This window comes from Nycticebus coucang, chromosome 6 (assembly GCF_027406575.1).
Source record: "Nycticebus coucang isolate mNycCou1 chromosome 6, mNycCou1.pri, whole genome shotgun sequence".
NCBI lineage: Eukaryota > Metazoa > Chordata > Mammalia > Primates > Lorisidae > Nycticebus > Nycticebus coucang.
In genome coordinates this window covers 119835920-119863412 of record NC_069785.1, presented here as the reverse complement: position 1 = coordinate 119863412, position 27493 = coordinate 119835920, and the positions used below count along the sequence as shown (strand labels likewise).

The window sequence follows — 27493 nt, the reverse complement described above, 5'->3', positions numbered from 1 at the left end:
CTGTCCTCCTGCCTCTTGCTTTTTCTACCCCTCACTACAGAAAAGGCTGATGATCTCATGAATTTTCGTATCCCAAATGAGTTTTTAAACCCTTCTTAATTCAGTATGTATTTGTGGTAAGACTCAAACTGGGAACCCCTCTGAAGAATTATTTTCCACTCTCAGTTTTGGTTTCAAAATGTTTGCCCTTTGCTAGATACCCGCCCACACCCAACACTGCCTCCATAACTGTCCCATGGATGTCCCGTTCCCTGACCGCAAGCCATGAGAGAATTCTAAAGCACAGGAGATTGTCTTATCTTACTGTGGGGGCATCCCTAAGCCTGTTTTAAAGAAAAACAGCCAGCAGTGCGCATTACTACAACCGCTATGTCCTATGTCCGCCATCTGTGTATGTGCCTCTCTGTACATAACAATGGCATTCAAAGGCTGTCATTCAGTCGAGGGACTCTGCAGACATTGTGTGTTGTACACAAGAGCAAAGCTAAAGAGGTTTACGAATGGCTGCAGGACCTGAAGATTGTGTTTCAGCCTTGATATGCAGTTTGGAAACAATGTGCTACTGTTTAACGGCGTGAACCAAATTTCTGCTAATGGGAAGAAGGGAAAAACTCTCTACAAAAGCTGACAAAGCAGGAAGAACAGGATGACTGAGTTTTTAGATTAAAACTACCAGGGGCGTCTGAACTCATGGCTGGTGGTGGAAGTAACAGTTTCCATAATATGGCCAAGTGATCAGATGTACGCTGCGTAGGTAAGAGAGAGACCATCGCCTACTTTGCTGTTCATTATGGGAATGATACCAGGGCCAGTTGGGCTAAGTTTTTGTTTTCTAAAGGTTTTATTTGATCTTTCTGTTTTGCAATTTTCTAGAAAGAAAGAAGTGATACCCTAATGAACGAAACCCATAAACACTTAATTTTACTTGACCTTGAATTTACTTAAATATTTCTAGGATTTCTTATTATTTGTAATTTTTTGAGGTTTTTTTCTTACCCTGGTTTAAAATTTGCCACATCATAGTACTTTCAGCAGCCAGCAATCACTGTTGAAATGGAGGAATCATGGCTGCGAAAGTGTTACCAGACACGGCTTAGGGTATGTTACAACACATTGTGCCACCATGAGAAGGCAAAATACACGCCTCTCCAGAAGAGATCGGGCATGTATTATCATAATTGGACCATAAGACTTTATTAACTGCTCAAAAACAAGCCCATATGGACAAAAAGTAAACTTTCATTTGTTTAACAAAGTTTAAAGAAATGCATTGAATGCATTTTAATTAGAAGTGACTAGAAAGAGCTTCTAATGGATGATAAGACATTTTAAAGAGAAGGACCAAGAAGTAATTTTCCCACTGATTGTTAAATTGTGAAGTTGCCTTTGGAAAAATGTTCTCTGCTTCATAAAATGCATCTTTGTTTTTCCCTTTGAGAAAACGAGAGGTGTGTAAATTTTAACATAAATGGAAAATACCGAAGGGAGTACAATTTTAGGAGGCAAATTTAGCTTGTCCTCACTTACAGACTTATGCTTCAGTAAACTCTTCCTAATTATATTTATTCAGAAATTATCCAACTATGGCAGAGCCCTATACATTTGTACAATACAGTAATACGACAGGAACAAATTCAACGCGACTAGCCTAAACGGCTTCCTGCTTCAAGACATAATCTGGGTAGCGGATTCCAGATGATTTGGTATATTTTAAAGTTTATGCCACTAAAAAATGATAGCTTCAGCTTTAATGAGGTGTATATCAACTGTCTGTTGCTTTTTAATGGAAAACTTCGCATATCAATGACATTTCATAAACATATTTGTCTTTATTTTTAAAAATTAGCTTTCTAATGCCCTCCCCAAGGAAATAAGCCTTTAGCAGGAAAGCCACCTACTTGAAACATCCTTGTTTAATACGGTTCAGTGGGCACCAAGCGTGGATGTAGAACACTTTGATATTCAGTGGGTCACATAGAAGTGAGGGATTAGCCTTCTGAGAACTGCAAATTCATAATTAACTACAGAGAAGTACTTTATGTTGCCCATTTATAACAGTTACTCAAATAATTGTATTCATCAGTCTTTATACAATGAATAACACCAATTAGAAATAGGAACGCTGTCAACCAATCAGGTTTCAGAACAAGTAGATAGCATCCCTATTCAGTTGCCTCTATAATTAATTGCATTACTCCTTTCCCTTTAGTTGCCTAAATCTATAGTTTGGAAACACTTGTGGATTAGAAATCTCCCCCCCCCTTTTTTTTAGTCAGCACCTACCCTTGAGTATTGGCACCCAAGGCCCGGGATGGAAATTCTTCTTCCTCAAGGGCTGATGGTGTGACAGCCTCTTTTCAAAGAACCAACCTATCAATATTCATTTAGCTTCTTCATAAAGCAACTTACAAAGTGCAGACTTTAGTGATCTATTTGCATATTGTTTTGGTTAATTTGGGGTTTTTTTTAAATAGTGCAATCAGTTTGACATTACTTGTTGCCAGAGCATTTGTTGTGGTTGTTTTTATGCTGTTTGAAGATTACTCCCAAATCATTAATTCAGCAAATGCTTCCTGAGAATATACTTTGTACCTGGCTACAAGAGAAGAGAGGATGCAAAAATAAACAAGACTTCCCTCTCTCTTCAGAGACTTTGCCATTGTCTAGGTCCACAGACAACTTCGAAAGTGACAAATTTCATTAGAGACGTGTAGTGTGAATTAGAGGATGTGGCCATGGTCACATAGGACCTTGAACAGAACAGCAAAGAAACGAGGAAAGGCTGTCTTGGCTGCCTTAACGTTTTGTGTTATTCAATAAACATCATTAAAGGATCAGCCCACAAATAAGCATGAGGAAATGGAAGCCATCTCTGACCTCAGCCTCCCATTGTTCATTTACTTCCCTCTTCACCTCTTTTAATTCAAATCAGAGCTAGCCAAAAGTTTCAGCTGGCCATCATTGGACTTGACTGGGATATAGGCATTCCAGGTTCCCACTTGATTACCTCCTGACCTAACTGCTTTTTCAGCTTTGAGGGTTTTATTTTTCAGGAATATCATTGATTTATGAAATCCTCTTTTTACAAAAAATCATTTTGTGAATCAGATTTTCTGATGAAGGCATAACCTGTAATCTGCAGTTAGCAGATGCTATGTACCGTTTTGAAATATGCGATCCAAGATCATCATAAATTGATAATGAACCATGTTTGTCGGTATTGGCAAAGGATTTCAATTTGCAGTAAAATGTGAAATAAAATGTACATACATCAGTATGTAACATCTAAATACATTTGTATTTAAGAGCTATGTCTGAGCATCGACAGCTAACAATCAGGCTTTCTTGATTTTTTTCTTTTTGCATGCTGTTATGAATGAGTGATTTTAAGCATTCACCTTCATATTTCATGTGTTTCAAACAGTGGAGACTGAGGAATCTTTCTGCCTCAATTGAGTATTAATAAAAAAAGTATATAATTGAAGAAATGTACTTATGGATTAATACATTCAAGCTATTCAAAAATAGAGAGAGATAGCAAGAGATTTGGCTCATGTTTTTTTTTAAAAATTCATCCTCAGTTCTTAAGTGTTTTGTTTATGTCCCTCGAGGAATGAAAAGAAAAACGATTTGTTTTTACTTGTAAGGCCTTACTCAGTTGCCCAATTCCGCAGAAGAACTGGACAGTGAGGACCTCTCAGGTAAGGGTTAGACATTAGGTAAGGTACTGTAGTGTCCAACCTGTGGGTGCTCCATCCACACCTACAAAACAGCCGTCTTGTCTGCTGAGCAATCGTTAGGAAGCATGGATTTTGACACTAACAAAAAAGAAATGTTTATCAACACTTTCTTCCTCATGGTAGGGATGTTTATATTTCAGGTTGGGGCCAATGCTATTAATGCCTAGAGGTCAAGTTACCTTGGGGATGGTACTAAAGCCACTCTATATTCAGTGGCTTAAAATAATGTTCATGTCCTAGGTATATAATGAATGGGTCGGGAGAAATTCTGTTGCATTACAAAGCAGTTTATGGATGTTGGATTATGTGACAAGATCTTTTTAAAAAAAAAACAAAACAAAGTTCAGGGCAGCGCTATGGCTCAAAGGAGTAGGGCGCTGGCCCCATATGCTGGAGGTGGTGGGTTTAAACCCAGCCCCAGCCAAAAACTGTAATAATAATAATAATAAACAGTTCATATCAACTGTCTACTTCGGTAGAATAGACTAGAAAAGCCATGTTATAGTTACCTTAGATGTAGGGGGTGGGGAAGGGCAGGGAGGAAGGGGGCAATTGTTTTGTCACACACCATGATGTAAACTAATTATCCACCTCAGACCTTTTTCACAGCACACTGAGCTCTTGCAAAAGTAGGTTTCATGCTTGATTCCAGGATTTAGGTGTTACTAATCCAGAATAAGAAGCATATCCTAAAAGGGAGGGGGGAGGAGATTTAAGATGGTCAGAGCTAAACAGTTATATGAGCTCCTGTGATGTTGTGGGACTTCACTGCAACCAGCTACAGTTTCTTAAATATTTCCAGCAGTCACTTAATTAATCAGTAAAAGGCCCCTTCTTTGTCATTGCAATGGAGAAACTAAGACATAGGACGGTAGCTTCTTACCCAAGCCCATTGGAAGGAAAGGGTCCATGCTGCCCCTTCCTGGAGAGTTTTCACTGAAGCTTCCTTGAATAGCTGGTTGTTGTGGTACAATTCTTGACTTATAAGTCTTACCCAATGAGAAAATAAGGTAGTATTGGCTAGTTTTTCAAAATGCAATACATTTATTACCCTACTGGGGTACCCTACTTTCCACTGGGTAGCCAGCCAGTTGGATGTTTCAACACGGAAGCCCCAGGAGCCCCTGTGACTTTTGCTCACTGACGTCCACCTGCCGCGCGCTACCACATAGTTGATACTTGTTGGATGACTGAATTTCTAAATCCTTCCCAATGAATTTAGTTAAAGAAATAGAAGATTAGAAAGATAGCCAGCCCAAGGAGGGAGTGTTTTATTTTTGCCTCTTCCTTGTGGGTGGATAAGTTCTTCTCCCTGCTTAAAATGGAATGCTGGAAATAAGCAACTTCTGGTTGTGATCTAGCGGTAGACAGTCTCAGTTCTGACAGTGACTCTGAATAAAACACCTCTCTGACAGTGGCCCTGAAAATTGGATCTGCTTGAGGACCCTAAGAAAACCAGTAGATCGGGTTGGCCCGATCCCTCTTGGCATATCAGCCAGTGAGCGCTCACATATGCAAAAGTGATATTTCTCCTCTTTAGAAGACTGTGACGAACTCAGCCATCCGCCCCTTCCAGTGGCCTCATTAATTAGGAATACTCCAGGGCTCAGCACTGCGCCATGTCAGATGGGTCCCTGCTACAGTTCTATCAATCACCCAAGTCAGGAGCAATAAACCAACAACTGTTTGTGTTCATAATAATTCAGTTAAACTAATAATTACACCACTCCCCTCCCCCACTCCCTCCAGGAACACTGCAGTCATGTATTGCTCTGGAGCCGTAAGTCATGTAGAACACGGATGAACTACCAGGCTGGGGCTGGGCTGCCTTTGCATCTGGTTTGATGAACTAATCAAAAACTGATTAGCACCTTTGTTCAAAGGGGATGCTGATTAATCAATTACTATTGATTGTGCGCTTGGCTTCACTCGGCAGCAAAGAGTCATCTGAAGGGAAGAAAAAACAACCAATAAAAATCGAGCAGCTGTCATAGTGTTTAAATTTATTAAAACAAAATACATTATTTTTTATGAAGCTGTCTTGAAATGGGTCACTGAAGGGGAGCATATTGATTGAGAAAGGATGAACTTCTCAAATTCTGTAGCCTAGAGACTGAATTCAATTATAATACAAGACAAACAGGTTAACACCCGTCTTAAGCAGTCCATCAATAAATTAGAGTAGGTGTTGCACAGTTAATACTAAACCGTGGTAATGAATAACATTATCACCCATTCCCTCCTACATCGGGGCAGAAACTTCATCCTTCGCCTATTATGGGTAAATGTTATATAATGGTGGTCTGCCTTTGACTTGCCCCCCGGCCCCCATTCTCCAGCACCACCTCAGTTAATGACAATTTCATAAGCAACATGGGTGCTCCCCTCCTCACCCAGCAAAGCAAGTCGCCCAGCTGATCATCCTCTTTAATCTGCATTAAAAAATTATGCTTATGTGTAGTTCACTGATTAAATTATTGGCAGGCCTGGGGAGCTTATCCAGTTCGACTTTGAGTCTTTTCATTTACTTTTTGGGTGTTAACTTTATTGATGATGGATCCACAAGAGTTTTGAATTGTTTTATCAATTGCATCTGCCATTTCCCGGTGACAGCTGGTGGTTATTGCCACCCATGTGGAATAGAATGGCTTTAAGCATAATTTATCCCTCTATTTTATTTTAAAACTTTAAAAAAATGTCTCCAGCTGCCTCCCTCCCTTCAGCAGGGAGGAGCCTTGGGGAACCATACAGTGGAGTGAGGTGGTAAACAGATGCCCCCTCTGGTCTCCAGAACAATCAGAGCAATCCATCAGTCTTCCACTTTGGAAGCAAAGGCCCAGACAAATTCCAGAGCTGTCATGATTCCCCCAAATACATTTCAACTCTTGCCCTACAAATGAAAAGGTGATCTGGGAAAATCCTACACATCTCCCTCACAGCCCACAAAAAAGTGTGGGTGGAAGCCAAATCTAAATGGCTTAGATAACCCTTGCCTAAGTGTTAAGGAGCGGTTTAGATGAGCCACCTGTAGTCCCCTAAGTGGATTAAAAAGACATGGCTTCAGTCTGTAGTCTAAATTTAGATAACAGAAGCACTTAAAGGCCTTTCAATCCAGATTATCAGTCCTGGGGTGGATCATCTGGCCTTCTGGTTACTGAGAGTGTGAAGTCCTGGCTGAACTTGCCTGAAATATACATGAGAAACTGTCAGTATCCTTAACATTAAGGGAAAATGCTTTCCTTGCTGACATCTTCATAGATTTGGCAGACAGGAGATTTCATTATTTGGTGGGCTTATGGAATAATGACAGTAAAGAAAACATTAAAACAGGTGGGCTGTATGGATCTGCTTAAGGTTTGGCCCATAAACCTAAAAGTGTGTGATTTAGATTGTATCTGTATTGTGCTTTATAGCTTAGAGCTTTAAAGTTCTTACGCACATATGATCTTGTTGGGTAATAAACGCCTCTCATTATTCATCTAAGAAGATGAGGTTGAGCCCCTTGCGCTGGGCTCTGGGCTGTCCCCAGGGCCGCACCAGTGAGCAAGACCAAGTGGGAGCCGGGGCCGCCATGGACTTCACATTCCTGCAGGGAAATGTGCTTGTGGGGGAGACAGACTTGAAACACAAGTTAATTTTGGACAACCCCAAATGCTGTGAAAAAAATAAAACTGAATTAAGTGAAAGTGAGAGACTGAGGCTGGGAGGAGGTGGCGGCTGGTTTAGAAAAGCTCAGCAGAGAAGTCCGTTGGGAAAGGAAGACAAGACCCAGTGGATGAGAATGAACTGGCCATGGGAAGATTTTTCTGAAAAACCTAAAAGACTGTTCAGGAAGACTTGTTAGTCTCTTAAGGACAGAATTGGAACCTGGGTCTTCTGCCTGTTGAGGAAATAGAGGACTTTGGCTTAGACCGGTCATCCTTCCCCCTGTGAAATCTCAGCTGCCTTTGCACTTGGGCTTTGCTATGTGGTGCCTCCAGGGAAGGGGTAGGGAAAGTCAGGCTCTCCGTAGCCCTTAGATGTAGGGCAACGCACTCACTGACCTGGAAGGATATTCCCAGCATTAAGTCAAGCTCTTTCTTCAGAGAAGCCCAAAACTCTGCTCCAGTTACTTCAGTGCCACTGTCCCGGTGATAATCCCCAAAATTATGAGGTGGGTTTCCTCCTGAAATGGTCCTAAATACCATGCAAAAGTGATGGGTTGGAAAAGGTTAAACCATGTGAATTCCCTCCTTTTAAAATTCATTCTAGTACAAGGAAATAATCACACTGGCTCCAGGCTGGCTTGTCTGACTGTCCCTCTGTGTGACTTTGAACTTCACCCTCCTGATCTTTCCCATAATCCAACATGCTCCTATTTCCACCATGGGGAGGAAGGAGGCCGTCAAACAGGAGCTTTCCCTCCAAATTAAAAAAGTTGACAAGCCGGCGGTGCCTGTGGCTCAGTGAGTAGGGCGCCAGCCCCATATGCCGAGGGTGGCGGGTTCAAACCCAGCCCCGGCCAAACTGCAACAAAAAAATAGCCGGGCGTTGTGGCGGGCGCCTGTAGTCCCAGCTGCTCGGGAGGCTGAGGCAAGAGAATCACGTAAGCCCAAGAGTTGGGGGTTGCTGTGAGCCCTGTGACGCCACGGCACTCTACCCGAGGGCCGTACAGTGAGACTCTGTCTCTACAAAAAAAAAAAAAAAGTTGGCAAGCCACAGTGCAAAGTGTGAATCCCGGATCTGCAGGTTGGACACTGCTGTGGGGTGACTTCACCATGCTCATTAACCCATCCTCCTCATACCCCCAAATGCCTGAGGTCCACCGAGGCATCTTTCTCCAGAGAGAGATCCTCGTAGGAAATCCGTGTCTGGAAATACTTGATAACTTTGTCCTCTCTATCAGGTATATACTCCTTCAAGGAAAACTCTGGTATCATCCTCAGTGCTTTCCCCTTGCTTAAAATGGAGGGGTGATCCTACCGCCAAACCCACACCGTTACGAGATGAGCAGAGGGGACTCAGGAGTATGGCGTTTGCTCTCTCTGGTAATGCTAAATGCCTTGGGAGGGTTTGCACCTAGTCATTTTTACTGTAGGTTAAATCAACTAAATCAAGTAACTTGACGGGAGAAAAATCAACAAGAAAACCAAAACGTTTTTTCTCATATTTACCTGACAACAGTGTTTCATATCCTGATCCTCAAATGGTATAACTGAATCGTAACTTGAATTAGACGGCCTTCAGCTGCCTGGCCCACAGCTTTGACCTTCATAGAGGACACCAAGGCCATTAGTTACACTGTGTGTCAATTCTGTATAAAGGAAATGAAAGAACTTGGTGACTTCAACTCAGCCTTTCTTGGGCATCTTACTGTGTGGAGACGGTGCTGAGTTTGCAGTGCAACGCTTACCCTGCTGACGCCCAAAGGACTAATAATTATTTGCCTTGGGTTGGTGATGAGGACTGGAATAAGGCCCTCCTTAGGCATTAATACACCAGATTTAAATTTGGCAAACGCTTGAATCCCTCTGATACACCAAGCCGTGGGCCAAATAGGCACTTTCATTTTCAGGGTTCCCCATGGCCTGTCAAAGCAACCCTGTGAAATACGTGTATGTAATTGTGCTCAATGGCTCAGAGGGCCTGATTAACTTGCCCAAAGTTAGGGAGCAGGTTATGAAGCTCAACTTCTACCCCAGATCTGGTGGCAAGTCCAGCGCATCGCCTGTGGGCCGTGCAAGAGATGAGCTCCTGCCTCACCCCCCGTTCAGGCCAGTTTCTGGATGGCAGTGCAGGCAGTAACAGAGCCTAAGCACTGACAGGGTCCAGCCAACATCTGTGTGCAAGGCTCCTAATCTAAAGGAACACATACTGAGCTCCAAGTGCACGACGAGGATGATCACTGCAGTTTTCTTTCAAGTAGTTGAATAGAGTTCCTTTGACGTGTTAGTGTAGCCGCAGCTACGTTGATAGTATTTTTTTTTTAATTAAATCATAGCTGTGTGCATTAATGCGATCATGGGGCACCATACACTGGTTTTATAGACCGTTTGACACATTTTCATCACACTGGTTAACATAGCCTTCCTGGCATTTTCTTAGTTATTGTGTTAAGACATTTATATTCTACATTTACTAAGTTTCACATATACCCTTGTAAGATGCACCGCAGGTGTAGTCCCACCAATCACCCTCCCTCCGTCCATCCTCCCCCCTCCCTCCCCTCCCTTTCCCCTTTCCCCATATTCTTAGGTTATAACTGGGTTATAGTTTTCATGTGAAAGCCATAAATTAGTATCATAGTAGGGCTGAGTACATTGGGTACTTTTTCTTCCATTCTTGAGATACTTGTTGCTAGTATTGAACACGCTGATGAGCAGTACCAGCTGCCGGGGATGCTATCTGGGAATCCTGACTTCCTTGCTTTATGTTCATTCCTTCTCTTCCACTTTCTAAGACAGAAAAGAAAGGTTATGCTGCATGGAGGCCAGTGTGCTCCAATATATATTAACATCTTAATGGGAAAGCTGTGCATGTCCTGTGTACATTTACTACTCTGACAAGAGGGAATTAAATGTCAGAAGGATTTGTAGCATCTATAATTGAATTGGTGCTGAGAAAAGCAAATCTTAAAGAAGAATAACATATTAGGATTAGCAAATAATGTGGCATTTTGTCAGCGTATGCCATTCAGTTTGTTCCCCTTTGGTAATAAAGTTGTGCTTTTTAAAATGCACGCTTATTTTTGGTGCCATAGATGGGAGCTCCAATAGGTGATGAGAATGAGCAGTTACATTTTTCAGATGCTGGCAGGGTTTGTTTTTGTGTGTGTGTGTGTATGTTTGGGTTTGGGGTTTTATTTGGTTAGTTTGCGGGGGGTTTGTTTTTGAAGTCAGATGATGATTTTGCTACCAATTTGGAAAAATCTCCTACAGGCTTTTTCTTTCCTCCTAGCAAGAAGTAGCAAATGACATCATAGTCACTAAGTTTTCTCTGAGGTCGACCAATGCCACTACCCCAGGAAGCTGAAAGCAGCATTTCCATTGTAAATACCAATTCTGAGAGCTTTTAATTCAACTGGCTTGTCCAGCAAGATCTCAGCCCAGGAGACTAAAACTGAACGGAGTGACAGAACCATCACAAAAAGTCAACCAGCAGGTCTAACTTCCCTCCAGTCATCCACGGGATGGGGAAAGTGAGGAAGCTTCAGCATCTGAATTGCCCAATGAATGGACGTGAGAGGACTGATGCCGAGTTTTAATGTTAATTTTTAAGGTAGTTTATAACCTATGAAAAGAGTAAATATGTGCATTTAAGGAAAGTGTCTAGCTCTCCCCAATTTTTTAAATATGCAGTAAAGCCTGAACCGGGGATGTTTGGAGTGAGCCAGTGCAGCATGGCTGTCTTGCTCTGGGCTGCATATTGCCTTGTATATTACCATATCATACTTCACATCCTCAGAGGCAAAGAAAGAAAAAAAAAAGACCTCAGACTCTGCATCCTTGGGCTTCAGAATGGGCAGGCTTCAGTTGCAGCGAAGATCTGCTCAGGGACTCCCTCTGCCGAAGTCCCTGGTTGCCAGGAGCTTGTCTGAGATACAGTGGCCATTCCCTGGCTATCTGTGGAGCCTGCTTTGGCAGCAGAGTCTTCCAGGCTCATCACAGATCCATGATGATTCGCACAGCAGTTCCTGTTAACACATCCCATGCCGAGTGATAAAGTAACTATAGAAACCAGGATCTTAATGATCTTACCAGCAGAGCCCTGGTAGCACCAGCAGCATGGCGGCTGCCAGAGTGCTAGATTAAGGGTAGTTCTGGCAGGTAGTTAGAGGAGTCCCCTCAAGGGAGAGGGCAGGAGCCTGGAGTTCTCTTCGTAGACGGCTTTCTCGTCGGGTCCTGGGGAACTACTGCCTAGAACCTCCCTCCTTTCATGGGGCCCACGATGACTGGCCCAAGGTAAAAAAATAAATAAATAATCTGAACATTACTTTTGGGAGTTTGAGGTCTTTTTGGGTTTTTTTGTCCTGGATTTCTAAGATGCTAAAGCGAACCCAGCGTGGTTGAAGCTGTGACCCAAACAATAGTAGCCAACTTAACATTCCGCAGACAGCTTACAAACTTTCACCTGAAGCCAAGCTGTTTCAGCCTCTTTGCTGAAAGGAGAGCTCACTCATAAATAATAAACAGCTCGCAATTTATCTGTCACACTCAGAGCCGTACAAGTGGCTGAAGGTTGGGACAGAACAGCTAGTACCACAATCGTGAGTTGGCATGAACGCCTCCCCACGTGGACTGTGTGTGTCAGCAAGTCTGAATTATTCAACAACCAGGCCTCATTCACTGGAGGTCACATGTGAGCTGATTTGGGTGAAATGCTTAACTCCGGATGGACTTCATTATGCAAGCAGGCTTCTTTCTTGGAGGCGGGAATTCCTTTATGCTCTAACCATATGCCAAGCAAAAACATGGCTTTACTTTTCATGGTGATGGGGCCAGAGCTAAGTCCCAGAATAGAAACACTCTTACGCCTGTTTCTAAGAACTGGTAACCAATGAGGGACAAGAAAACATGACTTTCTAAACAGAAGAGATGTCCATTTGCCCCAGGGTCAGGAGTGTTTATAAGTGCTTTCCACTCCCACATTTATTTTTCCATTGAGAAGCTGGGGCCCACTGAAGAATTCCCAGTTTCTTTATCTGCCTGACTCAGAAAGTGGGCCAGAAATCTAAAGAGGATGATCTCAGGAAAGCCAGTACTTCGTGGGACCTGATTGAAAGGGTCTGTACCCTACGAGGAACTACATCCTTGGCTGATGGTGAAAGTCATAGCAAAAGGGTCTGTACGCTGTGAGGAATAAGATCTTTGGCTGAAGGTGAAAGTCATAGCATACGTAGCCTTTCCACTTAGAAGTAATTCCTAAGGAATAGTCGGAGTTGTTGCCTTGTGAGTAGAACAGAAAAGGTCAGACAATGGGCTTTGATGGACTTTGTCAGAGTCTTGCTCCTTTTGGTGGCTGATATTTCCTTCTGTCTCCAATTATCATCCGGCTCTATCAGCCCAGTGCCTCCATAGCCTCTTGTGCTTCCTACCATGAGAGAGGGACAGCCCACTGCTACGGGCAGGTCTTTTCTTACCTAGTAGTAAGTAACCAGCTTTCCCTCCATTTCCTGTTCATAGCACAACAAACATTTTTCCACCTGCCCACCCAACACATGGAAACAAAAGGAAGGAGCAAGATGAGACTGGGAACAGCTCTGCCCTTTATAGGGAAGGCAGAGCTAGGACAGAGCACTGAGCAATTGGGCACAACTCTGTTAACAGTGAACCCAGGAGGTGGGAGTGGGGGTGGAAAGAGGCAGTGAGGAGCTCATAAGGAGCTGCGTTCCCTGTAAATTAAACATCAGTTACCTTCTGTGTCCGTCTGCAGTAACTGAAGGCAGGAAAAATGTCTGGGTGATTAAATGGTGGTAGTAAACTTTCTGATCAAAGTGAGTACCAGTAGATAGCTAGAGAGATTACCTTTATAAATAAGTGTCTGTAAAATATGTATGTCCTTGAGGGTGGGAAAGATAACTAGAACCTAAGTATTTAATTTGGGCTAAATGCAGGGGAAACATAACCACACTGAGCATATTTAGCTTTTAAGTTCGTGGGGAGCAAAGGTGGAATGAATAGTTTTGGCTCAAGAAATTAATCCCACAGATACATCCCCTTGCAAGAGTTTTTGTTGTTTTGGTTTTTTGGGGAAGGTGTTCTGTTTATTTTTCTTTGTCAGAAACCCTCTTTCTCTCTCTCTCTCTCTCTCTCTTTCTCTCTCTCTTCCCTTAGTCTTCTGGAATGTTCCCGTGCCTAGGCATGGAGGAAGCAGTCTTAACAGTAGATGAGAGACTGTCTTCCCCCAAACGGATCAGAACTGTACCTGGGATAGCTTCTGGAAGCTTCTCTCTGTTTTGTCTTCCCAGAATGGGACTCTCTTACCTCTTGTACCTAACTTTGCCCTCTCTTCAACATCTGGTATCATTTGTGTTCCTCCCCAAATTCTAAGACATACGGAGTTTGTTGAAAGACACATAGATTTTAATAAGTCTGAAGCTCAGGCCAGTTGGAGAGCAGTTAATTCTCAGTGGCACAAGCTTCCCTCCTTTGACAGCTCCCTAAGGAATATGCAACTTACTGGCTTCTGCAGCTACTTTTGTTTCCTATGAGCACTTCTGCTTTTGTGCAGTTGGGATGAGGGTCTCAGTGTGTAAAGCACTGTACCCCACAGCAGATTCCCCGTGTCCCGTGGCACCCCAAGGGGAGTGCTTCCCATTCAAAGCTCTGTTGTCTCTAAAAGAAAGTTTCCATGGCCAAGTTCAGCCTTGCTGAAATGGCTTTCAAGACAATGGAGGCCATAGCACCTGCACTGGGCAACACTTTTAGCTGGGGAGGGACATTCCTCTCCACCACGTTTCAAGTTGAGCTTATTAGACACGTTGCTGGAGGGGCCCGCTCATCACAGAGCCGGCTAATTGGCTGCGCTGCACTCTGCCTCCAACCCAGCTCCCTTCTCCAATTAAACTCCCATCATCCTGTTGTCCTGGGCGACCTGCTGCTGCCTCTGATTCGGCATTTCTGTTTGGGTTTGGGTTTTGGGGTTTTCTGCAGTCCTTTCAAAGATAACTTAATAAAACACTTTAAATACTCCAGTTTTTAATTTAAACTCTTTTAATTAAAGTACTTTTCGTGGAACCCCCGGCCACGAGTTATTTCCCCACATCTTTCAGTACTTAATCTCAGAGCAGAATTGGAAATATCGATAGAAAGTGTAAATCATGCCCTCCTGCTGAAAGCGTTGTATCAGGTTTCGGCTCAAAAGAGCACCATTACCTTTAGCTGTCACGGATCTGTACACTTGATCGATAAACTTCAAATATTATTAGAGGTGGAGGCTTCAGAGATTTGCTCTGTTCTTTGGAGAGAGACAGAGATAATTCTTTCTTGAAAATTGACTTGAATTTGCACTCTCAGTCTTTCTGGTGAAATGCATTTCTCTTAGGCGTCCAGCAACTGCAAGGGGGACAGATTTATAGGCCGTGTGCTTCTTGTACTGAAAGATTTAAATGGTAAATCCTTCACATATGACTTCACAAATCATGTAAAGTTAAAAGATTTTTACCGTTTCTGTTGCTGCTGTGCTTAAATTGTAAGGTACAGCTAGTAAATCATTTTAATGGAGGTGTCGTACTTGACTCAATAAAAAAAAAAGAGACAATGGTTTAGCTTCCACTCCAAAATGTTAATGTATTAATCAACGGGAGAATAATTGTTTTTTACTACCTTATAAATCTCAGATGCCATTAGGATTTCAGCAAGGGGTGATGTAGCCACATCCTAAATTAAAATTGTTTATACTGCCATACATTCATTCCACATCGCCATAGCTCATTCTGGGTTCATTTTGGAGTGGTTCTCCAGCCAAACATGTCGTTCTTCAGCCAGAAGAAGACATCCTGAGGGAGCGATGCTTATAAAGGAAAATTAATTGCATCGTGAGGTGTTAAATAAATAAAATAAAAACCGTCTGTGACAATGGACGATTATTCCTTGCTGTCTTTTTTGAAATAAGGTTTTTAGATTTTAAATTGAGGCTCACTCCCTCATACATCCTACATATGGCAAGCCTGTCACTTGTCTTGAGTCTTATAATCCTTGTTTCATCTCTAGGCAGCTGTGGCTTCTGAGCTTCTTACTTTCCCTATGCAAACAGCTCTCAGGGAATAAGTCAACTGGGCATCCGCAGAAAGAGCCTCCCCGCAGAAAGAGCCACAGTTTCTGTTATTACCTGAAGGTGCCATTCAGAGCGCCCGTGCGTAGTTAGGTTGGCCTCCTTAATTAGGATCTGCAACTGGCCACAGATAGAGTGAAGGCAGAGACTGGGTCAGGACCACACAGACTCTATTTCTTCCCTCCCTGGCTCCCTAAGCTTGTTCCACATGCATTAGGGCTCCTCTGCTGCTTATAATGAAATTGCCTTGTGGGGAGAACAGATCAATTCAGCACTGGACAGGTCAGTCTGTTCCCTCCCCGTGTAACTTGATCCATCTCGCTTGTTCTCTCTGACTCCTCCATTAAAAAAGAAGGTGACCTTGTGACCCTGGAGGCAGTGTCCGCTGGGGCTTCTGGTGTCTTGTAATAAGCTCTACATCCCTATTCCTTTTCTGATCTCGACAGATTCCCGAGCAGGTGAAGAAGGCGCGATAAGGGCAGTGGACCACGCCGTGATCGGCGGCGTCGTGGCAGTGGTGGTGTTCGCCATGCTCTGCTTACTCATCATTCTGGGGCGCTATTTTGCCAGACATAAAGGTAAGCGAGGTGCCTGGGCAGGCAGGAGCAGCGTGTCACCACCGCCCCTGCATCCGGGGACTTTACAGGGCTGTCCTTGACAGGCGATTTGGTTTAGGTGGCCAAATTCACAGCCTATCTGCTTCCCGAAACGGGGCAAGAAAAAGAAACAAAATGCTTAGCAGATGCTGATCGGGACTCAGGGAGTTGGTGAGGAGCTCTCTTTGATTGGATTTCCTCTAAATACGAAGCTTTACAGAGCTGTTATTCTGCCATCCGTAACTGGGGCTAGAGTAGAAATGATCACACAGGCTGGTGTGCAGGGTGTGGCACGAATCCCCAAGGAGTAAACACAGAAAAAGCAGAAAAGCATCCCCCACAGCCTGCCGTTTCTGGAAAGCAGGGGACTATCCCTTGTTCCTGGACCCAAACTCTTAGGTAAACTGGTCATAACGGCTAAAATACTTCCTTGACTTAATGTGCCCAGATAGAGAAAATCTCTTGCCTTAAAAGCCACATAAATATGTATTTTTAAAATTATCAGTGCAATTGATTTAAATTGCCATTAATCAGCACACTTATCAGCTGTGCAGTCTGGATGGGCAATCATCTTTCCAAGGCTCCTCCTCTCTGCCCCACGCTGCTCTGATCCTCTTCTCCCCTCTTAGTAATTTATTCTTCCTTTTCTTTGTCAGCCCTTGTCTTTCTCAGTTGTTTTTCTAATCCCTGTGCAACGAGCTTGCAGGGTTTTCTAGGCGTTTGCATACTGCTCGATTGTGGAACTTGGGTTGGGGAGAGGTCCCCTGAGCACGGCAGTGCAAGTCCAAGGTGCTTGACAACCACCTTTAGGATACGAAGTGCACGCCTTGAGCATAAAACAGTGTGGGATGCTCCAAGCAGTCAGTCCTCTACCCTCTGCCCATCCTCAGGAGGAGGTCTGTTTACTTAGCTTGATAGAGACAGGAGGTGAAGCCACAGAGCAGGGCAGAATCTGAGCAGCAGCTGTGCAGGACCAGAGGAAGGGAGCACAGGTGTCACTCTGTAGAAGGAAAAGGGATATAGGAGAGAAGCCTATGGCCGCTTGTTTTCTCAGCTTTGTCACTTTGGAAACCTCAAAATATAACAAACGTCTCAGCCATTGAAAATAGAAGAATCTTCAGGAATGCAACCTGGAATGGGAGCGAGGGTGTTTGATGATGCCAGGCAGTATAAGTTTTATCTGTAAGCCATACTGAGGTGCAGTCCTCGTGTTTCTCCATGTAAACTGTTGGGATTTGGTGATAAGAGTGTCACCAACTTTGTAACATTTGTCTATTGTCCTTACAAAGTGGCTGTGCCAATTAGCAAATCCATGAATCCGGGTCTGGGCTCGAGTTACGTGATGATGATCGTCACTTGTTCATTAAGATAGATCCCAAGCCTTGATACCAGCCATGACAACACAAATTATTTCTCAATCGGGAAACTCACTCTGAAATGGAAGACAGGAAATTCAAACATACTCGTGCCAGTGCAAGCACATTCTCCCCTGTGGATAGGCAATAATGACTGGGGAAGCCAGGAGACTGTGGTTCACAGTGAACAATTTGAGATGACAATAGAAGCATCATCGGGGCCCTAATTCATTTATTGGCTAATTGCTCTTCCTTGCTTTGGTCTTTAACCACGTGCGTGCACTCTCTGGTCACTGGTCCTTGGTGTGTTTACTGTGGATGCGCTAGTCAGCAGCTCTCCAGCTTTCTGCATTTTTTAGCTCCCACTCCCGTCTTCTGCTGACATCCTCTGGTCATCCTCACTGCTCTAATGTCTCATTTGCTGAATTATATCGCAGCGGTTCAGTTGGAGTGGTGCCTTTGGAACCCCCGGATCCCCATTTGTCTCACCTCCCCCGCTCTCTCCTTCCAATTGTTTTTTCCCCTCCGCTGCCCGCACGCCACTTCGGCTGATGATGGCCATAAAGCAAGTTGCCATCTCTGTGCCACTTTACACAGAGGCCACCAGACAGTCACGGTGCTTTACCCCTTCATCTTTCAGGTACATACTTCACTCATGAAGCCAAAGGAGCCGATGACGCAGCAGACGCAGACACAGCTATAATCAATGCAGAAGGAGGACAGAACAACTCCGAAGAAAAGAAAGAGTACTTCATCTAGATCAGCCTTTTTGTTTCCATGAGGTGTCCAACTGGCCCTATTTAGATGATAAAGAGACAGAGATCTTGGAACTCGCGAGAAACTCGTGTGTTTTTTTATGAATGGGTGGAAAGGTGCGAGACTGGGAAGGCTTGGGATTTGCTGTGTAAAAAAAAAAAAAAATGTTCTTTGAAAAGTACACTCTGCTGTTTGACACCTCTATTTTGTTTGTTTGTTTGTTTGATTTTTTATTTCTTCCTACCAAGTCAAACTTGGGCACTTGGATTTACTTTTAGTAGATGGCAGAAAATTCTGTGCCTTGTTTTTTGTTCATTGTGTTTCCCTTTTTCTCCCCCCTTTGTGTGCATTTATCCCCCCACCTTCCCTCAATTTGGGATTTTTTTTCCAAAATCTCCCATTTTGGAATTTGCCTGCTGGGATTCCTTAGACTCTTTTTCCTCCCCCCTTTTTGTCCTTGTTTTTATTTTCTTTCGTTTATTTTGGCGGTACCTGCTTTCTGTTCAAGATTCAGTTTCGTAAAAGGAGAACCAGCACAGTTTAGATTTCATAGTTCAGAATTTAGTGTATCCATAAACGCATTCTTCTCTGTTGTCGTAAAGATTTGGGTGAACAATGAAACTCTTTGCTGCTGCCCATGTTTCGAATACTTAGAGCAGTGAAGACTAGAAAATTAGACTGTGATTCAGAAAATGCTCTGTTTGCTGTGGAACTACATTACTGTACAGGGTTATCTGCAAGTGAGGTGTGTCACAATAAGATTGAATCTGTCTTTAATTCTGTATCTATAGACGGCTCAGTATAGATACCCCACGCTGTCCAGAAAGGTTTGGGGCAGAAAGGACTCCTCCTCTTTCAGTGCCCTAAACAGACCTGACAGGTGACAAATTTGAGCTGCCACAGGAGGGGAAGTAGGGAGGGGGGAAAGATAGTTCTGCTCTGGTTATTTCTGTTCCAAACGATTCCATCCACCTTTCCCAATCGGCCTTACTTCTCACTAATTTGTAGGAAAAAAGCAAGTCGGTGTGTCGTGTGGATGACTGAATGGGACAGGGTTTTTTCTTTTTCCTTTGTGCTTAGTTAGGAAGGCAGTAGGATGTGGCCTGCATGTACTGTATATTACAGATATTTGTCATGCTGGGATTTCCAACTCGAATCCGTGTGAAACTTTCATTCCTTCAGATTTGGCTTGACAAAGGCAGGAAGGACAAAAGGAGGCCGGTATTGTTCTCACACTGGTCTGCCTCCGATCTCAGTTCTCGAAAGGTCAGAGCAGAGGTGGAAAAACAGCATGTAGGGATTTTTCAGTTACTTAATCAAAACTCAAATGTGAGTGTTTTTATCTTTTTACCTTTCATACACTAGCCTTGGCCTCTTTCCTCAGCCTTAAGAACCATCTGCCAAAAAATTACTGATCCTCGCATGATAGCAGCCATAGTGCATAGCTACTAAAATAAGTTAGCTTGAACATATCTTAGATGGGGAGCCTTGGGAGAAAGGAGAGGAGTCAAGTTACCATTTACCTTTTTTAAAAGAAATGTGGGGATTTTCACTGAAACGTCTAGGAAATCTAGAAGTAGTCCTGAAGGACGAAAACTAAACTCTTACCATATGTTTTGGTAAGGCTCCAGACTCCGGTTAACAGTCCTTACGGAAAGATGGCATCAAAAAGATAGTTCTATATATATATATATATAAATATATATTATATAACATTTTCAGTGAGTAATTTTGGATTTTGCAAGGTGCATTTTTACTATTGTTACATTATGTGGAAAACTTACGCTGATTTATTTAAGGGGAAAAAAGTGTCAACTCTTTGTTATTTGAAAGCGTGTTTATTTTTCTTGTCTTTATTTTTAACCTTTGATAGAACCATTGCAATATGGGGGCCTTTTGGGAACGGACTGGTATATAAAAGAACATCCATTATTGAGCAGCGTTTTGTTTACCCCCCTCCTATCCCCAGGCGCTTCACCAAGACAAAATGCCACCACCAACATCCCTTTTTCAATGAATTTTATAACGTGCAGCTCTACTCGGAGCCCTCAGCACCCATTCTGACCATAGCGTAACCATCTCAAAGGGTGAGAATCATTTAGCATGTTGTTGAAAGGTTTTGTTCGTTTGTTTGTTTTCAGTTCTTTTTAGAAAAACAAAAACAAAAACAAAAAACGACCATGGCTCACAGAATTGGCATCTCATTTTCGGGACCTCCCATCCTTCTGTTCTGAAAAGTGTACAGTAGTGCAGTGTTCCTGTTGTAACTTTACGGCTTACGATGTTGACGTGTCTCAGGTTCATGTGTTTTGATTGGTGTTTTCCGTCTCAGGTAGATTGCAAAGTGTAGGCCCCACACATTGGAAAAAATAAGAAGAAGAAGAATAAAACAAAGCAAAAACAGGAAATTATGGATTTTAGTTGTATATTGGTTTATGTATTTTTTCTTACGTATACAGTGCACTGTTTGAAATGTATTGTTGAGTATTACTTTGTACAGGTTGATTGCTTTTTTTTAGCGTGAAGAAAGAACAAACTTGTTTTTTTTGTGTGTGTGTGTGTTTTTTAAAGGAATATAAAATAATGAAGGATGTATAATTGATGCCAAATAAGCTTGTTCTTTAGTCACACCGATGTGTTACTTTTCCCTTTAGGCCAGTTCTGTTTTTAAGGTGTACATGGACGATGTTACAGTGTAAGAAACTCCACATCCATATGTTCCCATTCGCATTTTGTATTGGTTCATGTATACCATTTTTACAAAAAAAAAAAGAAAAAAAAAGAAGTACTATAAAATATCTGTCTTCTTAATAAAAAAAATTAATGTTACAAAGTGATCCTTTAATCTCTCTATGGACTTCTTACGGACGCCTTCGCGTGAGAGAAAAGATGGGCCTGTGGTCCCAGCTTCCTCCTCAGGGCGCGTGTGGGGCCAGGATCGATGGCAGCAGGTGCTAGAACGTGCTGCCGCTGGGGTTCTGGGGCCCGGGTTCTCTCTCCCTCTCTGCTCACCTTTCCTGCCCTTGTTCTCTTCTGCCCCCTCAGTGGACAGGTACTCCCGGTGCCGTGGCTGAGCTGGGATCCTCCTCCCCGTGGACTCAGCGATCTGTGCAGGTGTGCGAGGTGCAGCGGCAGCCGGGACTGACCCCAGCCCCGCGTGGAGGTGTCTCCCGCCCTCACGCCCTCTTTCACCCCCCACCCCACCAACTTCCCTGTGTTGGCTGTTCCACCTGTCTCCACTTCGGGATTTTGTGTCTGACGTTTCATTCTGCCTTCTTTGTTTAAAGTTCTCTCTCCTTTCACAAAAAGAGGTCGTGAGCTGTGGAGGACTGGCTTGGCCATCTGCAGAAGATCATTCTCACTTACTGTTTAGGTCACTGAGACTTCCAGGCCTGGGTGGATGAGATCTTGTCATTGTCCTTGCCTTGCAGGCCAAAATAAGTGATGACCACATTTTGTGGTGCTGATCTTGGGAATGTGCAGATAATATTTGACCAGCTCCAAGTGCCCTTTCCCCAACAGCCGTGGTTGAGTTCCCTTTTTCTCTCTGTCAGGTAATGGGGAAAGCTCAGCAGTGAAAGAAAAGGTAAGCTCCAGAAAACCCAAAGGCTGCCCATTTCCCCTGGGCCTCTTCCTTCCTGACCTGGTCTCTTAACTATCTCTGTTAAAAAAAAAAACAAAAACAATCAGTCGATCAGATATGCAGTTATTAAGCACCTGCTGTTATGTCCAGTATTGCAAGGGATGCTGAGAAGGGTGAAGTGGCGTCAGAGCGGCATCTGTTACAACACGTGAAAAAACTAAGTGGACCTCAGCTGTACGTGCCACACCGAATACAGTTAAGCCCAGAGTGCCGTGGGAACTTCTTGGAGAAGGGAGATCAGGAGGGCTAGTGAGTCAGACAGCTTCATAGAGGAGCTAGGACCCCCACTGGATCTTACAGGATAGTTTAGGGGAGGAGGACGTGAGTCAAAGGTACAGACGGCAATAAGCTCAGCCAACCTGCTGATTTGTATAAGAAGAATAAAGTAATCAGTTGTGTGTTCAGGGTGGGACCAGCCCTGTGGCTACGTTCAAAGCCCAGGCAGAGGAGTTGAGATTTCAGTGGCCTCCCAGCCTCTGCCAGAGGGCCAGGAGCAGTGGGGAGCACTAATTCATCATACCTCTGTAAAAAGACGCACAGGACGGCTCAGGGTAGGAATCAGGAGCACAAGCTAGAGTGAGACTGCCGGGCTCAAATCCCCTGAAACACCAGCAAGTGACCCCATCTGTCCGGACTCGGTTCTCCTGCTCTGCAAGGTAGGCATCACCATAACCTCAAAGGTTGTTAGGAGAGACGATGGAGATGAGCGTCAGCACTTCGCAAATAAGGTGTCAGATGGGCACTAAGCATTTGTTTACACATTAGTCATAAAAAAACAGGAGAAAAGCAAGTGGCGATTAAAAAGAGAAAACATGGCTTGGCACCTGTGGCTCAAGCGGCTAAGGCGCTGGCCACATACACCTGAGCTGGCAGGTTCAAATCCAGCCCGGGCCCACCAAACAACAATGACGGCTGCAACCAAAAAATAGCCGGGTGTTGTGGTGGCCACCTGTAGTCCCAGCTGCTTGGGAGGCGGAGACAGGAGACTTGCTTGAGCCCAGGAGTTGGAGGTTGCTGTGAGCTATGATGCTGCGGCACTCTACCCAGGGCAACAGCTTGAGGCTCTGTCTCAAAAAAAAAAAAAAAGATAAAACATAACTCATGGCTACCAAGAATGGTTACCACTTGGAGGGAGCCCTGTGGGCTGCTGTGCCTGTGGCCATGACGCCCTCATGCACCTGTTTGTTGAAGGTTCAGTGACCCCTTTCTCTTCACTCATTAATCCAGCTGTTCTAAGCCAGCTGGCATGCGGATGTTTGGTGTCCACACCCTCCAGGTTTGCCTGTAACTTGCAGGGAAGGGACCCCAGAAGTTCCCTGAATTGAGGCAGACAGGAAGCAGCAACTTGCTGCACATTTGACCGTAGAGTTCCACAGGGCATGCAAATGAGACGGTGGCAGCCAGAAGCAGCCCATGTGAGCGGGAGCGTGATAAGTTGCTCGGTCCTTCATCTGGTAGGAGAGTGAAATGGACCTTGTTTCCTCCAGAGAGTTTTCGCAAATGTTTTGGCCTGGCATTCTCCAAATACATCAACTGGAACCCTGAGGTGATATGCGGGTGTTAATTGGTACAATCTTTCACTGACTTCTGTCTACTTGAATGTACTTCTTACACCATTGTAGACTTACTCCATGGAGAAATGTTCCTTTGATTCTGTACCCAGAATCTTATGGCAGCCATGCAGGTACCATACCACAGGTAGAAAGACCCCGCTTCCATGTAGGCATTTTTGTTTCAATATAAAATTATGCCTGAGATTAATAACACTTTTTTGCCAGGAGGCCAAATACACAGCAGCCCTTCGTCATGAAGACCTGGCAGCCAAATCCCTTCAGAATGAAATGTATATTCACAGCCACGCATATAAAGTTTTAGAAGCCTTGTATGCCTTGACCCACTGTACAGGAGAAGAAAGAAGGAATTCTTGGCCATCATCCAAATGACTCATGTGCCAGTATAATATTGAAGTCACTGGTTGGCACATAGTAGGCACTCAGTGAGTGGCGATTGATTAAAGGGAGAATAGTCAAGCACCTGGCTGCCCGAGTCTTACTTTATACTTGGTCTGAACCAGCCACCAAGTCTGTATTTCAGATGTTGACACGTAAAGTCCTCAATACAGGTAACTTTCAGGTTGGCCTTGAAGAAATGAGCCAGCCAGCCCTGAGTTTAGTGTTATCGGTCTCATCTTTTTCAAGGACCTGCTGATATCGACTATCTGCCCTCCCCACTTTATGGAGAATGACATTTTTGGTAATGGCTGAGCAAAGCCTTCCTATTGCTATCATATGTTGTGAGGGGCCTTCAGAATGAGGTATGGCCTATTAGAAAAACCCAAACCATACTCCTTGCCTTATGTGTTGTGCCCATTTCAAAATGTTGAAATGTGCCTCTGGTGGGAGCCACAGGGCTCAGCTCCCCCACGAAACCCACATCATTACATGGGATAGGGTGGAGGGTCCTGGGCTCCATAATGTAAGCACCTCAGAACTGAGACACAAAAACAAGGCTCTCCTGTATTTTCAAGTCTTCCAACTCTCAGCTTCTAGGCACTTTGGTTCACAGGGAACTATTTGTTTTGTGCTTTACGTTTTTATTTTTCATTCTCAAGTAAACATAGAATGTCCCAAGTAAACTGCCCCTGGTGGTCAGTGTTGGAATATACAACTGAAGCCTTGCGTATTTAAATGTGGGATTAATTCTAGCAAGGAACCTGATTTAAAGTCTGCTTACAGCTCTCTGTCACACGCACTCATGCACACCTGCCCTCTCCTCCCATTTTACTCCCCCCTAATTCTCTGAGGTGTTGAGCTGGGGAAAGTGAGGACCACTACTGAGGGGCAAATCAACCCATGCTCTGGGCCCCAGGCTTCTCCAGCTGCCCACAAACGTGCACTGACTCAGAGTCATATTTCAGACATGACCACCTTAAATCTCCCTTAAGTGCTATCTTCTCAGGTTAATTAATCACCAGGCTTAAACTTGCTGTTACCAGCAGGAAGTCCGTCCTGAAGTCAGCAATGTTACGATCGCATCTTCTAATGCTGTTTATCCTGCATTAGTGTTTACTTAGGGGGAAAATTGATCCGTAATTGATATTTCAGTCTTCCAGAGCTGGTGTTGGAAGAACCCAATGCAAGCCTTTAATAGCAAGCAAATATTTAAATCCCTTAATGGTTGCTGAATATTGAAATGTGTGACTTTATTACTTTTTTTGGTTTGTTTTCTCTGTAGTTGTGTATTTCACCGTTTAAACTTGCAACAGATGCTGGCAGGCTCGAGTCTAGCTAATCCACAAAAGCTGTTTGCCCAGACACAGCAGACCTGATTAAAAAGTATTGCTGTGGAAGGGAGTCTTCTGCACTAATCAGTCTCTGTTAGCTAGTGACGAAATTACCATCCATCTCTCTCTCTTTCTCTCCCTCTCTCTAGGCCTGTTTTCTCTAACCTCCTCTCCCAGAATAAAGTGATGGGGGCAGCTAGAGTGTTGCAATTAGGAGCATGAATCTTTTATCGTTTGGACAAGGAAGGGAAAATGCCATTACTGTCAACTGAAATGTCCTACTTGGGTTTTTTGCTTCTGCTTCCCTGCCAAAGCCCATTGCTGCTGCTGAAAGTGTATAACATTCACAGCTGTTCTTGATGGCTTGATTCTTAACACAGCCAGAAATGTAGCCCGGGAGATGCTTAAGACAGTTTATGGAAAATAATAGATTTCCTTGCAGAGACACCAATGCTTCGAGAAGGGCCTTGAGTCATGTTAGACCCAGCCAAGATCACCAATTTTCTCCCTTTCTGCCTTCAGTTACAAAGGCTATTGCTATAACAAAAAAAAAAAAAAAAAGGCAGGCCCTCTTGAATTCTTTGTGTTTTCCCGGTTGGTTTCTATCAGCACCCACAAGACTCTGGCTATGGCACCCTTTGTCTTACCACTCACCTGCAGCAGCCGTGAGATCGGAAAAGAAAACGTGCCTACAGAAGTGGAAAGAAAAGAACGCTACCAAGGGGAGAAGAAGAATCCCCAGGAAAGCCAGCCGATGAGAGCTGAGACTAGGTCCACCAGCTTGGGTGCTCCAGAGACAGACGTCTGTGTTGAAGGTCACCAGGACCACCAGGGTGGGGTCCTCCCTTCCCTGCGTTGGCATCCCCGGGGGCCACCAGGAATGCCAAGACGTGGCATAGTTAGTCCCCCTAGCTTCTGCTCTCCAGCCTCACCACTGTGCCCTGACCCTCAGACCCAGCCCTTTGTTAGGAACTTCTGGGAATGACACTCCCTTTGGCAAATCTAAAGAGAGTGGCTTCTGAGTCACAAATGGTGGGAAGTCTGCAAGAATGAAACAGCAAAACCAGTGCCTCACAGGTTGCAGCTTTCAGACTGTGTCACAAATGCATGTCAAAAGCCACATATCTCTTTGCCCCACTGTGTTTCTCCAGTCCTGCTAGGACGCACAGGTGGAGGGCACGGCCGGCAGGCACCGGCCAGCTCCCTCTCCCTTTCTCTCCAGTCACAGCCCGCAGACACCCCAGCGAGGGCCTCCACTCCCCCACTGTTTTCACTCTCAGCTTCTCCTAAATGGAAACCATTAATCATACTAAATTGTGCGATGATTCCGTGATAGAGAGAATGCTGATGGCAAAAATCATTCTCCTTTGTTGTGCCAGGCAGGCAAAAGGCAGCAGCATTAGCTCGTCGCCCTGCCTGGCTCCTTGCAAATGCTGACCATGTGTTTGCCCACGCAGCTGCCTCTATGCACACAGCTTATTTTAGCACCGGTCTGAGGCCTTCCAACTGTTGACAGAAAACAAGGCCACCTCTTCCTTATTCCCAGGACTGCCAGGAAGGCTGGTAACCGCTGGCACTCCCTGAAGTCTTGCCCATCTCAAGGTCCCTTGCTCAGGGTGGGACTCAGTCAGAAAACCCAAGGTGGTCTCGGATGGGGTGAGCTGGTGAGATAAGCCGTCTCTCCCACACACTTCTGCCAGCTGGACTGCAGAAGGAGCCAGGTGTGGGTACCAAGGAGGCTTTTTGCCTTTCAGAATTTGATGTCTGCTTTGCTTTCGACAAGCCTCTTTGTAAGCCACCCCTTCTGAATTAGAATCATTTTCTAAAAGCTCTTAAGCTATGATTAATGCCAGGGCTGTTTTTAACAATCATCCTGCCAGTCTTAAGCTGTAGTCATTTTCAATAATTTGGAGTGCTCAAAGGCAAGCCAGGAGTTTGTTGACAACAAAACCCACAAGAGCACAGCCAGGCAGCCACAAAAGATGGAAAAGCAAAGGGACCATTTGGGCTTAGCTGGCTTTCTGCTCCCAGAGTTTTACCACTAAAAGTTTGATTGAAAACTCATAATGCATTAAGGACCCAACTGTGAACATGGCTCGGTGAGAGGGCCGCCATCCTGGCTTTTGTGTGAGCAAACGAGCAGCGTGTTTGGAAGGCTCCATGTTTGTTTATGGACATGTGTGGTTCATTCATGCTGTCCCCAAACCAGAGTGGCCTCATTTGTCTTCCTTTTGCCAACATGGAAGACCCAGAAAGAAATACAGTTGCTTTGCTTTGGGGCTGTGTACTTCTTGGGAATGCTGGACAAGTCCCTGGCCAAGGTTTGGGGATCCTGCTCTGTAGATGGCTCCGGCCGTCTCCCCAGCCAT

General features: G+C 44.2%; 1 protein-coding gene across 9 annotated transcripts in view; it reads left to right on the top strand.

Annotated features, from left to right (window-relative positions):
* The window catches only part of CADM1 (cell adhesion molecule 1), a 336966-nt gene extending 311307 nt beyond the window's left edge, over window positions 1–25659 (top strand). For 4 of the 9 annotated variants that reach the window (XM_053593669.1, XM_053593667.1, XM_053593666.1 and 1 more), the window contains 2 exons: window positions 15938–16069; window positions 18083–21027. In XM_053593669.1, coding sequence (XP_053449644.1) covers window positions 15938–16069; window positions 18083–18201 — 251 coding nt within the window. In that variant the 3' untranslated portion in view covers window positions 18202–21027. Of the gene's footprint in view, window positions 1–3647; window positions 3702–15937; window positions 16070–18082; window positions 21028–25273 lie in introns of those variants that run through there. The other 5 variants (XM_053593668.1, XM_053593665.1, XM_053593662.1 and 2 more) reach the window with 3 other exon arrangements.
* Window positions 25660–27493: the final 1834 nt, after the last annotated feature.